General features: G+C 40.4%; 1 protein-coding gene across 8 annotated transcripts in view; it reads left to right on the forward strand.

The window, feature by feature from the left end:
* LOC115202050 (storkhead-box protein 2-like) overlaps positions 1-17,489 on the forward strand; it is a 316,252-nt gene that overhangs the window by 264,696 nt on the left and 34,067 nt on the right. For 3 of the 8 annotated variants that reach the window (XM_029765903.1, XM_029765905.1, XM_029765904.1), the window contains exon 4: positions 8,377-8,858. The exons of the other annotated variants lie outside the window; for them this stretch is intronic. In XM_029765903.1, the coding sequence (XP_029621763.1) occupies positions 8,377-8,581 (205 nt within the window). In that variant the 3' untranslated portion in view covers positions 8,582-8,858. Of the gene's footprint in view, positions 1-8,376; positions 8,859-17,489 lie in introns of those variants that run through there. 8 annotated transcript variants of the gene reach the window in all.

Below are 17,489 nucleotides of genomic sequence, written 5' to 3' on the forward strand. Positions count from 1 at the left end.
AGAGCAGTGAGACAGCATAGTATATAATTGTCAACAACACAAATGAGTTATGTGCTGTTTCAAACATACCTACTGTAGCCAGCAGGCTTTAGCATAGAATTGTTTCCACGAGAAACGGTTTGATAGATGGCCATAGATGTACAGTCGTGGCCAAAAGATTTGAGAATGACACAAATACTAATTTCCACAAAGTTTGCTGCTTCAGTGTCTTTAGATATTTTTGTCAGATGTTACTATGGAATACTGAAGTATAATTACAAGCATTTCATTCGTGTCAAAGGCTTTTATTGGCAATTACATGAAGTTGATGCAAAGAGTCAATATTTGCAGTGTTGACCCTTCTTTTTCAAGACCTCTGCAATCCGCCCTGGCATGCTGTCAATTAACTTCTGGGCCACATCCTGACTGATGGCAGCCCATTCTTGCATAATCAATGGTTGGAGTTTGTCAAAATTTGTGGGTTTTTGTTTGTCCACCAACCTCTTGAGGATTGACCACAAGTTCTCAATGGGATTAAGGTCTGGGGAGTTTCCTGGCCATGGACCCAAAATATTGATGTTTTGTTCCTTGAGCCACTTATTATCACTTTTGCCTTATGGCAAGGTGCTCAATCCATCTGGAAAAGGAATTGTTCGTCACCAAACTGTTCCTGGATGGTTGGGAGAAGTTGCTTTCGGAGGATGTGTTGGTAACATTCTTTATTCATGGCTGGGTTCTTAGGCAAAATTGTGAGTGAGCCCACTCCCTTGGCTGAGAAGCAACCCCACACATGAATGGTCTCAGGATGCTTTACTGTTGGCATGACACAGGACTGATAGTAGCGCTCACCTTTTTTTCTCCGAACAAGCTTTTTTCCGGATGCCCCAAACAATCGGAAAGGGGATTCATCAGAGAAAATTACTTTACCCTAGTCCTCAGCAGTCCAATCCCTGTACCTGATGTTTTTCCTGGAGAGAAGTGGCTTATTTGCTGCCCTTTTTGACACCAGGCCATCCTCCAAAAGTCTTCGCCTCACTGTGCGTGCAGATGCACTCACACCTGCCTGCTGCCATTCCTGAGCAAGCTCTGTACTGGTGGTGCTCCGATCCCGCAGCTGAATCAACTTTCGGAGACGGTCCTGGCGCTTGCTAGACTTTCTTGGGTGCCCTGAAGCCTGCTTCACAACAATTGAAACGCTCTCCTTGAAGTTCTTGATGATCTGATAAATGGTTGATTTAGGTGCAATCTTACTGGCAGCAATATCCTTGCCTGTGAAGCCCTTTTTGTGCAAAGCACGTGTTTCCTTGCAGGTAACCAATGTTTGACAGAGGAAGAACAATGATTCCAAGCACTATCCTCCTTTTGAAGCGTCCAGTCTGTTATTTGAACTCAATCAGCATGACAGAGTGATCTCCAGCCTTGTCCTCACACTTGTGTTAACGAGAGAATAAGCTGGTCCTTTTAACATGATGTCAGCTGGTCCTTTTGTGGCAGGGCTGAAATGCAGTGGAAAATTAATATTTGTGTCATTCTCAAAACTGTTTGCCACTACTGTACACTACCGATCAAAAGTTTTAAAACACCTACTCATTCAAGGGTTTTTCTTTATTTTTACTATTTTCTACGTTGTAGAATAATACTGAAGACTTTGAAATAACACATAACACATGTAGTAACCAGAAAAGTGTTAAGCAAATCAAAATATATTTTATATTTGAGATTATTCAAAATAGCCACCCTTTACCTTGATGACAGCTTCGCACACTCTTGGCATTCTCTCAACCAGCTTCATGAGGTAGTCGCCTGGAATGCATTTCGATTAACAGGTGTCCCTTCTTGAAAGTTAATTTGTGGAATTTGTTTCCTTCATAATGTGTTTGAGCCAATCAGTTGTGTTGTGACAAGGTAGGGGTTGTATACAGAAGATAGGTAAAAGACCAAGTCCATTATGCCAAGAACAACTCAAATAAGCAAAGAGAAATGACAGTCCATCATTACTTTAAGACATGAAAGTCAGTTAATATGTAACATTTGTTTTTTAATTTAAGTTTCTTCAAGTGCAGTCGCAAAAACCATCAAGCGCTATGATGAAACTGGCTCTCTTGAGGACCGCCATAGGAATGGAAGACCCAGAGTTACCTCTGCTGCAGAGGATAACTTCATTAGAGTTACCAGTGTCAGAAATTGTAGCCCAAATAAATGCTTCACAGAGTTCAAGTAACAGACACATCTCAACATCAACTGTTCAGAGGAGACTGTGTGAATCAGGCCTTCATGGTCGAATTGCTGCAAAGAAACCACTACTAAAGGACACCAATAAGAAAAGAGACTTGCTTGGGCCAAGAAACACGAGCAATGGACATTAGACCGGTGGAACTTTGTCAACCGGTTCAAATTGGAGATTTTTGGTTCCAACCGCCGTGTCTTTGTGAGACGCTGTGTGGGTGAAGGGATGATCGCCGCATGTATATTTCCCACCGTGAAGCATGGAGGAGGAGGTGTTATGGTGTGGGAGTGCTTTGCTGATGACACTGTCAGTGATTTATTTAGAATGCAAGGCACACAACCAGCATGGCTACCACAGCATTCTGCAGTGATACGCCATTCCATGTGGTTTGGCTTAGTGGGACTATCATTTGTTTTTCAACAGGACAATGACCCAACACAACTCTAGGCTGTGTAAGGGCTATTTAACCAAGAAGGAGAGTGATGAGTGCTGCATCAGATGACCTGGCCTCCACAATCCCCTGACCTCAACCCAATTGAGATGGTTTGAGATGAGTTGGACCACAGAGTGAAGGAAAAGCATTCCAAGTGAAGCTGGTTGAGAGAATGCCAAGAGTGTGAAAAGCTGTCAAGGCAAAGGGTGGCTATTTGAAGAATCTCAAATATAAAATATATTTTGATTTGTTTAACACTTTTTTTGTTACTGCATGATTCCATATGTGTTATTTCATTGTTTTGATGTCTTCACTATTATTCTACAATGTTGATAATAGTGCAAATAAAGAAAAACCCTTGAATGAGTAGGTGTTCTTTTGACCGGAAATGTATGTAGCCTAGTGTCCACACGGTCACTAGAACTAACGTTACTCACATAATACAGGCAGGTGAGAAATCATCCCAATTCAGGCATTCAATGTATGTGCTGTCGGTAGAAGGACAGCTTCTTCAGGAGTTTCGAAAAAATGGACCTTGCCGTTAAAGGTGACACGAAGACGGGCGGGATAAATCACCCCAACGTGGATTCCCTTCTTGTACAGAGTGGACTTTGCCCACAGAAGGACAAGCTCCTTTTCTTTGTATCGTTGGAACTGCACTATGATGGGACGCGGCCGGCCGCCTGGGTGAGGTTTCGGCGCAAAGCTGCAGTGGGCTCTATCGATTTCAGGGACATTGGGAAAAGTCTCATCGCCCAAAACTTCCTTGATCAGCTCCGCCATGAACTGGGTTGGCGATCCTGTCTCAGAATCCTCTGGCAGTCCAATCACGCGGATATTCTGGCATTTTGAACATGAAATCAAATCTTCCACTTGTAGCTGCAGAGACTTGTTGGCGGCGGCCAGATCGTCAAGCCTGGTTTCCAGCATAGTGAGTTGGTCGCTGTGGCCCGGCCTCAACTTCGGCCAGTGTGGTAGTGTGAGATGCCACAGAACCCCGGATGGTTTCCACGGTTGCCTGAATTGGAGCCAGTACAGCCGCCAGGGAGTTATTCAGAAATTCGGTTGAGTTCTGCTGCCAAACTTTCATGTGATTTTGCCAGCTCTCTGACAAGGATCTCCAGTGTTATCGGGTTAGCCGTATCGCCCGGAGTGGCTATTGAAGCCTTCAATGAAGGTGGGATGGTAGCTGAAGTTGATTTGGTGGAGTGTGACGGTTTTTTTTTCTCGATTTTCCAAAGTATGTGACTGGTTTGCGCATGCTAACTTAGGTACGCTCTATTACTGGGTAATTAAAATGACTTTTGAGGTCATGAGAAATCAAATCAAATGAAATCCAATTTTATTGGTCACATACACATGGTTAGCAGATGTTAATGCTAGTGTAGCGAAATGCTTGTGCTTCTAGTTCTGACCATGCAGTAATATCTAACAGAAATCTAACAATTTCACAACAACTACCTTATACACACAAGTGTGAAGGAATGAATAAGAAGTATGAATTTAGGCGAAACTGAGGATTATTTACAAAAGTTGTTGGAGAAGAGACCTCGTACAACTTATTTCTACATTGCTCAACCGGAAGCCGACATTGCATTGTTACGGTATCTAGCGAAAGCGTGTGGGAGCAGTTGCTAACTAACCGTAAAGAACTTAAGCTAGTTAGCTAACTATCTTTTGAGGCAAAACTTTTCACTTACTTACAGTTAGTCAGGTAATGTACCGCTATTTTCTAGCAAACGTAATGCTGCCTCCCAAAGGGATAAGGTTTTATTTTGATTGTGATGCGTCCTCTTTCCAAGGGTATTAGCATTAGTAGAACAGACATTCCCATTCCAAGCAATATACACAGTAATAGCATGCCAGTGGCTTGGCCATCCTATCCATCCATCATGTTACCACACACACCTGCTTGGAGCAGCTGTTTTTAGAATGGTATTAAAGTGATACTTCTAGATTTAGCCAATGATCTACTTCCCTGGAGTCAGATGAACTCGTGGATACCATTTTTATGTTTGTATGTCCAGTATCAAATCAAATTCAAATACAATTTTATTGGTCACGTACACATGGTTAGCAGATGTTGTTGTGAGTGTAGCGAAATGCTTATGCTTCTAGATCCGACAGTGCAGCAGTATCTAACAGGTAATATCTAAATGAATTAAGTTAGGGGTCGTTTCATGAGCCAATGCTAACTAGCGTTAGTGTAATGACTGGAAGTCTATGGGTATCTGCTAGCACACAGAGACATCCCCCCAAAAATTGTTACAGCATTACACCATAATGTCAAAGTAGAATAGTTTTTTTGAAATTTTTACAAATTGGTTAAAATAAAAGCTAAAATGTATTGAGTCAATAAGTATTCAACCCCTTTGTTATGGCAAGTCTAAATAAATGCAGGAGTAAATTTGCTTAACAAGTCACAAAATAAGTTGTATGTGCATTAATAGTGGTTAACATGATTTTTGAATGACTACCTCATCTACAATTATCTTTAAGGTCCCTGAAACACAGATTCAACCAGAAAGACCAGGGAGGTCTTCCAATGCCTTGCAAAGAAGGGCACCTGATAGATGGGTAAAAAAATAACAATTTGAATATCCCTTTGAGTATGGTGAAGTTAGTGATTACACTTTGGATGGTGTAGCAATACATCCAGTCACTACAAAGGTACAGGTGACCTTCCTAACTCAGTTGCTGGAGAGGAAGGAAACCGCTCAGGGATTTCATCATGAGGCCAATGGTGACTTTAAAACAGTTACAGAATTTAATGGCTGTGATAGGAGAAACTGACGATGGAACAACAATATTGTAGTTACTCTACAATACTAACGTAATTGACAGTGAAAAGAAAAAAGCCTGTACAAAACAAAAACATTTCCAATATATGCATCCGCTGTTTGCAGTTAGGCACTAAAGTAATATTGCAAAAAATGTTGCAAAGCAATTCCATTTTTGTCCTGAATACAAAGTGTTATGCTTGGGGGAAATCCATTACAACACGTTACTGAGTACCACTCTCCATATTTTCAAGCATAGTGGTGGCTGCATCATGTTATGGGTATGCTTGTAATTGTGAAGGACTGGGGAGTTTTTCAGGATAAAAAAAGAAACGGGTTGGCGCTAAGCACAGGCAAAATCCTAGAGGAAAACCTGGCTCAGTCTGCTTTCCACTAGACACTGGGAGATTAATTCACCTTTCAGCAGGACAATAACCTAAAACACCGGCCAAATTTACACTGTAGCTTACCAAGAAGCCAGTGAATGTTCCTGAGTGGCTGAGTTACAGTTTTGATTTAGATCTGCTTGAGAATCTATGGCAAGACCTGAAAATTGTTGAATTGCAATGATCAATTTGACAGAGCTTGAAGATTTTTGAAAATAATAATGGGCAAATGTTGCACAATCCAGGTATTCAAAGCTCTTAGAGACACCTTGAAAGAGTCACAACTGTAATCGCTGCCAAAGGTGATTCTAACATGTATGTTAGTGTTTTATTTTTCATTAATCTTTTTACAAATGTTAGAATTTTTCTTCCACTTTGACATTAGAGTATTTTGATATAGATCCTTCACAAAAAAATGATAATTAAATCCATTTTAATCCCACTTTGTAACACAACAAAATGTGGACAAAGTCAAGGGCTGTGAATACTTTAGAGGTAAATGCTAACCAGCAGTGTTGAGCAGAATTTTAAAAAGTATGTTTTACACTTGTTGATTTCTATTCCTTTGCTTCTACTGGTATGTAGTGACATTTAGTGGTAGTTGCAGATGGAAATGTTACAGTGCCCAAGGTACATTTTTTATTGTTTTTTTGATTTGTTGACTAAATGGAGGAGAGGAGCGTCCAAATGGAGGTGAGCATCATGGTAAAAACAATTGCGGTACATATTCGCTGTCCTATCTCACATGCAATGACGTCTGAGGGAAAACTGTGTTGTTGCAATATCCCAAATGGACATGGCAGTTTCACCATTAAGGATTTCAGCTTTAATCATTTACATAAAGCAGATGTGAGCATTAATCTAAATGGTGTTTTGAGTCCTTTTGATTATGATGCCAAATTGAAATGTAAAACTTCAATGTGTCTGTCAATGTAGTGGTGGAAAAAGTACTCAATTGTCATACTTGAGTAAACGTAAAGATACTTTAATAGAAAATGACTCAAGTAGGAGTGAAAGTCACCCAGTAAAATACTACTTGAATAAATGTCTAAAAGTAATTGGTTTCAAATATACTTAAGTATCAAAAGTACATGGAATAGCTAAAATGTACTTAAGTATCAAAAGTTAAAGTTAAAGTAGAAATCATTTCAACTTCCTTATATTAAGCAAACCAGATGGCACAGTTTTATTTTATTTTTTTATTGACGGATAGCCAGGTGCACACTCCAACACTCAGACATAATTTACAAACGAAGAATTTGTGTTTAGTGAGTCCGCCAGATCAGAGGCAGTAGGGATGACCAGGGATGTTCTCTTGACAAGTGTGTGAATTGGACCATTTTCCTGTCAAAATGTAATGAGTACTTTTGGGTGTAAGGGAAAAGTACATTATTTTCTTTAGGAATGTAGTGAAGTAAAAGTAGCCAAAAATAAAAATAGTAAAGTAAAGTACAGATACCCCAAAAAACTACATAAGTAGTACTTTATAGTATTTTTACTTAAGTACTTTACACCACTGCTGTATGGTGCCCTGGACATTTCTTGTAGTTGAGTAGCGAGCCTCGGCTACTGCTCAGATGTTTCCGTAATAGGCCTACGTTTAACCTTTATATGGTGTTTTGTTGCAGGCTTAGTTTTTTGGTTATTCATTGTCAAGCTTTAAAAACCAAAGCCAGACTGCAACATTTTAGTAGCCTAGGATGTGGCATGTGTCTGTGCACTTTCCCTCCGCTGCACTCTATAAACGGGACACACTTAAGCAGCACAATTTGGGTTCGTATCAGGTTGTAATTTGATAAACTCATCATACTCACGTGTGTCCTAATTTATACTGATGTGTGTAACTTTATGTCAACCAATATGACACTTTCTGTAGTACAGCAATAACAACACGCTTAAACTTTCGGGCCGGTAGAAGATTCAATCAGTGCCATTAAGGAGAACAATTGGGAATGCTGCAAATGTTTAGTGATGATATGATACAGCGCACTGGCTGGCTCATAGGTGTATGTGTGTCTGTGGGTCTGGAAGGAGGTGTGTGTGGGTCAGGGAGGAGAAGTGTGTGGCAATGCACTGCCTTTGGTGCACAGCATGTTGGCTGTGCCAAAATGAATTGACAACATAAAATCATTGCCCAGGCCAGATAGAAATGTGTCACGGGCTGGATCTGGCCAGCGGGCCTTGTTTGACACATAGGGTTTGAGATAGTCAAATTCCAAGTGTACACATTACCTTGAAAGAAGTCTTTGGACAAGGAGAGACTGCAATCCATGCTTTGGTTTATTTAAACTAGCCTTTGCCACCAACCGCTAATATTACTCAAACCAAAACACAATGTCCCCAAGTTAGCATGTTTTAAATTGCATGCCCAAATCCTCCCAAAGTAACTTTCAACTAAGTCATAGAGCTACACAATCAAATCTTTGGTTAGAAAATGAAAAGCTGTTGGTGGCAGTGTCTAGTTTACTTCCCACTTATTGCAAGTCTCTGTTGTCCCCATCCTCTAATTCTCTTTCTGTCCTCTCCTTCTCTTTACTCCACGGATGTGTCTCCCTCTCACTGTCGTGACAGGACACGTGAAAGCCTGGCTTCCAACACGTCGAGCATCATGGAGAGCAATAGACGACAGAATCCAGCATTAAGTCCGGGGCACATGGGCACCACCAGCATCGGTCCGCCTTTCAGCTTTCGCACCATCCCAGAACCCCCCCATACCGCACAGCCTGAGAAACTGCAGAAGTCTTCAACCTGCCTGGCGTCCATCACCAGCGTCTGACCTGACATACAGACAGACAGACATCAAGGCCTGAGATGGAGGAGGTGGATTATTAAGGTTATGGTAGGGACCATTGGGGGTAAATAGGGGGGGGGGTGAAGAAGACAGAAGTTGGGTCACGTTGTGCCCCACCTTCTCCTCACCCATCCACACACACATGTCCACCCTCCCTCACCCAACCCCCAGAAAATCCAACTACTACTGGGACTGTTAACCACACAGGCATGGCTTCCAGAGACTGTTCCCACAGCTTCAAAACTTCACTGCAAAAAACAAACAAAATGACAACCACAAAATAAAGAAACTATCCTGACCTTGATTAATTTTGTCTCCCATTGCAAGAGAGCCAATCAGGAATTATCTTGATTTGGATTATATCGACTTTGATTTTGATTTTGGGACAGATTTCCAGATTCCTCAATGTTGGTATTAGAGAAATGTAGTCACATTTGGGAAAATCTATACTTTTACGTGTTATTTCCAATCAATGTCCAATGAAATGTTTTCTATCAAGAATTATAAATAATTTATCAGGAGAATTATCTTATTTGTATGTTGATGTTGATGCACAGTATTAAAAATAATGAAGGAAGAGATAAGAGGGTGGAAAGGCAAAATGTCAGAGGTTCCGATTTGTGTAGTGCAAAGCAAAATAGGCTATTGTAGTTCTATCCATACAGTATCATTTATTCATAAGTACAATAATGTATACTCAAATCTTTTTTTATATTTAAGTGACTGAAACGAAATCATTCAAATGAATAATGACAATTTAGTAAGGGAAACAGTTGTTTTACATTGTTAGTTGAATTATTAAGTTTCCATCCTGGAGCACTAATGTGCCTTTTCTGTGGTATTTATGACTAAATAAAAAAATATATATTAAAAAAATTCTTTAATCCAACATATAATCTCAGGTCATAAGAATTTATTCTCTTGAACACACGCACACACACACTCTGTCTGTGATCTTGTTGGTGGTGTGTGAGGAGTTGGCCTCGCTGATCAGTGGCTCTCTGAGTGTTGTAATTGGTTTGAAAGGACTTGACTTTTCTGTTTGTTACAGATGTGTTTTCCTTTTCACAACATGTTTGCCAGAGTGTGCATAGATAGACCATAAAATGGTTGCAGCGGGTGCAAATTGTAACTATATATCCCAGGGGTATAGGACAGACAAATGCCTGGTTTCCCTAAACATGTTTATCACTATCATTGCCAGAGCCATCAAGGCATTTATACAACTTATGTCTGCGGTATTTCTCCTTAAGTGTTTTATGAAATTGACCAGCTGCTAAATTGTCTTGCAAATTGCAAAATCTCACAAAATATTAGAGCATGCAGACTGGTAATATGTGTACCTTGCAAGAGAATAGTGAAGAGTTATTGCAGTCCTGCCTCTTTATTCACAATATTGTTTGTATCACAATACTGTAAGTATTGTTTTGGGAATTAGTTTTTCTTGTACAGGTGCTAAGATTTCTATATGAAACGCTCTATTCAATCCGTAATGCTGAAGATCTGCTTTTTAGCATGATTGACAATTAAAGGCAATGGTTTGAAAGGACTTTACTTTTCTGCAAATTGTCCTGAAACAAGTCTATGTATCAAAGCTACATTTGGGGTTAAGTTAATTACCCCCCACATGCAGAATGACTGGATCCAGATTCGCACATTATTTTCACGTACAATGGCAAAAAAAAGTATGTGAACCCTTTGGAATTACCAGGATTTCTGAATAAATTTGACATAAGATTTTATCTGATCTTTATCTGTCACAACAATTTACAAACACAGTGTTCTTTAACTAATAACACACAAATTATTGTGTTTTTCCTGTCTATATTGAATACATAATTTAAACATTCGAAGTGTAGACTGGAAAAAGTATGTGAACCCCTAGGCTAATGACTTCTCCAAAAGCTAATTGGAGTCAGGAGTCAACTAACCTGGAGTCGAATCCATGAGACGAGATTGGAGATTATGGTTAGAGCTGCCCTGCCCCATAAAAAATACTTACAAAATTTGAGTTTGCTATTCACAAGAAGCATTGCCTGATGTGAACCATGCCTCAAACAAAAGAGATCTCAGAAGACCTAAGATTAAGAATTGTTTCCTTGCATAAAGCTGGAAAGGGTTACAAAAGTATCTCTAAAAGTCAGTCCACAGTAAGACAATTTGTCTATAAATGGAGAAATTTCAGCACTGTTGCTACTCCCTAGGAGTGGCCGTCCTGCAAAGATGACTGCAAGAGCACAGCGCAGAATGCCCAATGAGGTTAAGAAGAATCCTAGAGTGTTAGCTAAAGACTTACAGAGATCTCTGGAAGATGCTAGCATCTCTGTTGACGAGTCTACAATACGTAAAACACTAAACAAGAATGGTGTTCATGGGAAGACACCATGGAAGAAGCCACTGCTGTCCAAAAAAAATAACATTTCTGCACGTCTGAAGTTCGCAACAGAGCACCTGGATGTTCCACAGCGGTACTGGCAAAATATTCTGTGGACAGATTAAACTAAAGTTGTGTTGTTTGGAAGGAACACACAACACTATGTGTGGAGAAAAAAAGGCACAGCACACCAATATCAAAACCTCATCCCAACTGTAAACTATGGTGGAGGGAGCATCATGGTTATGGGGCTGCTTTGCTGCCTCAAGGCCTGGAGAGCTTGCTATCATCAACGGAAAAATTAACTCCCAAGTTTATCAAGACATTTTGCAGGAGAATGTAAGGCTATCTGTCCACCAATTGAAGCTCAACAGAAGTTATGTGATGCAACAGGACAACAACCCAAAAGACAGAAGTAAATCAACAACAGAATGGCTTGAACAGAAGAAAATACGCCTTCTGGAGTGGCCCAGTCAGTCCTGACCTCAACCCGATTGAGCATGACCTCAAGAGAGCGGTTCACACTAGACATCCCAAGAATATTGTGGAACTGAAGCAGTTTTGTAAAGAGGAATGGTCCAAAATTCTGACCCGCATCTACAGAAAACGTTTGGCTGAGGTTATTGCTGCCAAAGGAGGGTCAACCTGTTATTAAATCCAAGGGTTCACATACTTTTTCCAACCTATACTGTGAATGTTTACACGGTGTCATCAATAAAGACATGAAAAATTATAATTGTTTGTGTGTTATTAGTTTAAGCAGACTGTGTGTCTATTGTGACTTAGATGAAGATCAGATCAAATTGTATGACCAATTTATGCAGAAATCCAGGTAATTCTAAAGGGTTCACATACTTTTTTTCCCACTGTAGTAATTAGAAATGTAACCTTTATTTAACTAGGCAAGTCAGTTAAAATCTAATTCTTATTTACAATGACAGCCTACACCGGCCAAACCCGGACAACGCTGGGCCAATTGTGCTCTGCCCTATGGGACTCCCAATCCCGGCCGGTTGTGATACGGCCTGGATCGTAGTAAGAAAAGGCTTCAGTTCAATTTAAACCACGTAGCACTTTAAAGCACATTTAAAGGCAACACTCCAAGTAAATGTATAATATTGTCGGACAACAACTCATTAGTGACACGTTACCAAATAGTTCACTGACGGTGCCGCAGGATTCATGAATATGTCAAATTAAAGTTAATTGTAATGAAACTTTACTTACTCAACAATAGAGTTGAAGGTAGTAAGAGGGACAAAGGAGTTAGGTTACATGATAGGCTTGTTACATGAGTAAGTTGGGAAATCAAATGCATTTACTTACACTAAAGCCACTTACAACAGTCATTTTTTCATAGTTAGTGGACCATTTGTTAATCCAGCTATAATGTAGCGGCTACATTATTATGGTCAAACATTCTTCTGAAGTGTGACCTAATCCTTCATCAGTGATAAATAGACAAGTTTAGTGCACCTCTGCTTTTATACCGTCCTCATTTGCAGACCTGGAATTTTGTGAACTGTCACTAAACTATAACATTTTAGTGGACAAAATAGGAACACGACACTTCCTCCAATGAAAACATTATATGGAAATGATATTGTTAACATCAACCACTTATTTTACTGTACAGACTGAACATAATAAAACTGACTACATTTCTATGTTGTTTTCCCCCTTACATTGAAGTATGCTGCCTTAATAAAAACACCCCTGTGAATAATTGGCACAAACATTATAAAACTGCAGAAGATATGGCAGTATGTATCTAAATGTGCATATTGGGTAGTGTGATGATGATGATTACGATGGGACAAAGAGGAATTCTGCTTTCAGACATTGCAGTGTGGGTCATCCTCTACTGCACTTCTACTATGATATTCATTTGTTCATTTGTTTATCTCCAATGTTTCAGTACAAAGTAATGAACTTGTATCGAGTGACCATATATAACGACATCAATATCGAACTTTGTAAAAGACAGACATTTCAATAAAACCTCCCACTACTGCGTATGGATTTTTCACTCTCTGATGATCCAAAGTTGTGCTTGCATTCAGTGTTTTGAATGCATTTTTAGGGGCATATTCCCCACTGTTTCAACTGTGCAGCTATTGCTGCTCAAATTACAATAAAGAGCAGGTGGGGTCTTGTGTCCAATGAATGGATAATGCTTGAAAAGTGTGTTGGTGCAGCCTGCTCTCATAGACTAGACGTAACATAGTAAACGGTAAATCCGAGACCCTCAAATTAGTATGATACAGTATGTTACATTTGGTAGGTTTAAGAGGGTTTATGTTTATGTTGGTGTCAAACCTTGGGTTGCACGGGCCTCTTGCAACTTTCTGCCCTGTTTCTGTGTTGTACATGTAACCGGTCTGGAGAGAGTGGGAGAACATGAGAGGCCGAGAGCTCCGAGGGGTCACCCACAATGATTCAACAACAGTAGGAAGACAATTATCAATAAAATCTGTTATGTTTGGTAGGGTTACAGAAGACAGAAGGTTACTTAAGGCAAAAAATGAAAGGAGGGTGGTTGGCTGGATGTACTACGCAAATGTCTAACAACCCAAAGGTTGAGTGTTCGAATCTCATCATGGACAAATAGAGCTAATTAGCAACTTTGCAAGTACTTACTACTTGTTGCGACTTTTGAACTTCTTTGATTAAATGGCTAAGGAAGGGCTGGCTAACATTCTAGCTCCTAACCCTAGCCTTAACCCTTTCACTTAACTCCTAATCCTAAACTTAACCACTAGCCTAACGTTTACCACCTATCTAATGTTAGCGTTAGCCACCTAGCTAACATTAGCCAGAACAAATTGGAATTCGTAACATGTCATACAAATTGTTATTCGTAACATATCTTATGGAATGGATGATGGACATCCACACATTAATACACACCATACAAAACGTAACATATCATTCTAAAAGGAGTGTTGGCAAATGTACGTACATAATAATATGAAATGCTCTGAGACCAGGCTGGTTGGTGGATGAAGCTGACATCTCCAACCTACAGTTGAAGTTGGAAGTTTACATACACTTATGTTGGAGTCATTAAAACTAGTTTTTCAACCACTCCACACATTTCTTGTAATCAACCTATAGTTTGGCTACTTTGTGCATGACACAAGTAATTTTTCCAACAATTGTTTACAGACAGATTATTTCACTTATAATTCACTGTATCACAATTCCAGTGGGTCAGAAGTTTACATACACTAAGTTGACTGTGCTTTTAAACAGCTTGGAAAATTCCAGAAAATGATGTCATGGCGTTAGAAGCTTCTGATAACTCAAATGATGTCAATTAGCGGTCAATTTGAGTCAATTGGAGGTGTACCTGTGGATGTATTTCAAGGCCTACCTTCAAACTCAGTGCCTCTTTGCTTGACATCATGGGAAAATCAAAAGAAATCAGCCAAGACCTCAGAAAATAAATGGTAGACCTCCACAAGTCTGGTTCATCCTTGGGAGCAATTTCCAAACGCCTGAAGGTACCACGTTCACCTGTACAAACAATAGTACACAAGTTTAAACACCATGGGACCACGCAGCCATCATGCCGCTCAAGAAGGAGACGCGTTCTGTCTCCTAGAGATGAGCGTACTTTGGTGAGAAAAGTGCAAATCAATCCCAGAACAACAGCAAAGGACCTTGTGAAGATGCTGGAGGAAACAGGTACAAAAGTATCTATATCCACAGTAAAACGAGTCCTATATCGACATAACCTGAAAGGGCGCTTAGCAAGGAAGAAGCCACTGCTCCAAAACTGCCATAAAAAAGCTAGACTACGGTTTGCAACTGCACATGGGGACAAAGATCGTTCTTTTTGGAGAAATGACCTCTGGTCTGATGAAACAAAATAGAACTGTTTGGCCATAATGACCATCGTTATGTTTGGAGGAAAATGCGGGGTTGCAAGCCGGAGAACACCATCCCAACCGTGAAGCACGAGGGTGGCAGCATCAGGTTGTGGGTGTGCTTTGGGTGTGCTTCACAAAATAGATGGCATGATGAGGAAGGACAATTATGTGGATATTTTGAAGCAACATCTCATGACATCAGTCAGGAAGTTAAAGCTTGGTCGCAAATGGGTCTTCCAAATGGACCCCAAGCATACTTCCAAAGTTGTGGCAAAATGGCTTAAGGACAACAAAGTCAAGGTATTGAAGTGGCCATCACAAAGCCCTGACCTCAATCCTATAGAAAATTTGTGGGCAGAACTAAAAAAGCATGTGCGAGCAAGGAGGCCTACAAACCTGACTCAGTTACATCAGCTCTGTCAGGCGGAATATGCCACAATTCACCCAACTTATTGTGGGAAGCTTGTGGAAGGCTACCCAAAACGTTTGACCCAAGTTAAACAATTTAAAGGCAATGCTACCAAATACTAATTGAGTGTATGTAAACTTCTGACCCACAACCCGTTATTCTGAAATTTCACATTCTTAAAATAAAGTGGTGATCCTAACTGACCTTAGACAGGGGATTTTTATTAGGATTAAATGTCAGGAATTGTGAAAAATTTAGTTTAAATGTATTTGGCTAAGGTGTATGTAAACTTCCGACTTCAACTGTATGTAATTTATAAAACCAACTCATGAAGTGGCACTCATGATGGTTGACATAGCTTTATTGGGATGTGTTTGTGTCATTATGAGGTTGCGGTGAGTAATTGATTCATTAATTTTGAACTTGAAGATCTTGCCCCTGTCATTGACTTCCATAGTTTTTTGGTTAGCAGCAGCTAGTTAAAGAGATTGAACAGGATCTTAAAGATGTGTTATAAAGGTTTTGTGTAATTTTAGGCTGTAGTTTTGAAAGTAGTGCTCATAACATATCATACGAATTGCAGGATTTTTTTTTTGCAGCCCATACAGTACATGACCAAAAGTATGTGGACACCTGCTCGTCGAATATCGCATTCCAAAATCATGACCATTAATATGGAGTTGGTTCCCCTTTACTGCTATAATAGCCTCCACTCTTCTAGGAAGGCTTTCCACTAGATGTTGGAACATTGCTGCGAGGACTTGCTTCCATTCAGCCACAAGAGCATTAGTGAGGTTGAGCACCGATGTTGGACAATTAGGCCTGGCTGTCGGCGTTCCAATTCATTCCAAAGGTGTTCGATGGGGTTGAGATCAGGGCTCTGTGCAGGTCAGTCAAGTTCTTCCACACCGATCTCGACAAACCATTTCTGTATGGACCTCGTTATGTGCACGAGGGCATTGTCATGCTGAAACAGGACATTGTCATAGTGAAACAAACTGTTGCCACAAAGTTGGAAGCACAGAAACATCTGGAATGTCATTGTATGCTGTAGCTGTAAGACTTTCCTTCTCTGGAACTAAGGGGCCTAGCCTGAACCATGAAAAACAGACCCAGACCATTATTCCTCCTCCACCAAACTTTACAGTTGGCACTATGCATTCGGGCAGGTAGCTTCTCCTGGCATCCGCCAAACCCAGATTTGTCCGTCGGACTGCCCGATGGTGAGGTGTGATTAATCACTATAGAGACTGCATTTCCACTACTCCAGAATCCAATAGCGGCGAGCTTTACAGCACTCCAGCCGATGCTTGGCATTGCACATGGTGATCTTAGGCTTGTGTGCGGCTGCTCAGCCATGGAAACCCATTTCATGGAGCTCCTGACGAACAGTTATTGTGCTGACGTTGCTTCCAGAGGCAGTTTGGAGCTCGGTAGTGAGTGTTGCAACTCACTACCGCTTCAGCACTCGGCAGTCCCGTTCTGTGAACTTGTGTGGCCCACTACCTCGCGGCTGAGCCGTTGTTGCTCCTAAATGTTTCTACTTCACAATGACAGCACTTACAGTTGACCGGCGCAGCTCTAGCAGGGCAGAATTTTGACGAACTGACTTGTTGGAAAAGTGGCATCCTATTACGGTGGTGTCACGTTGAATGTCACAGCTCTTCAGTATGGCCATTCTACTGCCAATGTTTGCCTAGTGTGGCTGAAATAGTGTGAAGGGGTGCCAACATACTTTTGTGTATATAGTGTATGTTAGAATTCCCATTCATACAATATGTTACAAAAAAAAGAGGTAAGTCCTAGAACAGTACAGATATGAAGTGAAGATGTTTAACCTATTACGGTTGCACTTAGGTCCAACAATGCACTTTCCTAGAAGGCCTATTGATGTTACTTGTAATATACATCTTGATTAGGCTGATAGAAATCCTTATTATTTTGAGAAATGATTTTCAATTGATCTTCATTATTTCTATATAGCCTACACTTTCTCGTTCTGAACTTCTAACGTGAGTGGGTCGGGTGTGGCTTTGTGACAATGATCACAAGAGCAGCTGCTCAACGATTTGACAGGTCCAACGCAGTTCCATCTCCGACACCGCCAAAACATCAGCTATGTGGGTGTCGGCTATCGCCAGTTAACGCTTGTGCTTGATCTGATTGAATCTAGGCCTAATTGAAAAGTTAACATTTGGAAACAGTGGCCAGGTAAACAAAACTAAAGCATGGATT

This window comes from Salmo trutta, chromosome 11 (assembly GCF_901001165.1).
Source record: "Salmo trutta chromosome 11, fSalTru1.1, whole genome shotgun sequence".
NCBI lineage: Eukaryota > Metazoa > Chordata > Actinopteri > Salmoniformes > Salmonidae > Salmo > Salmo trutta.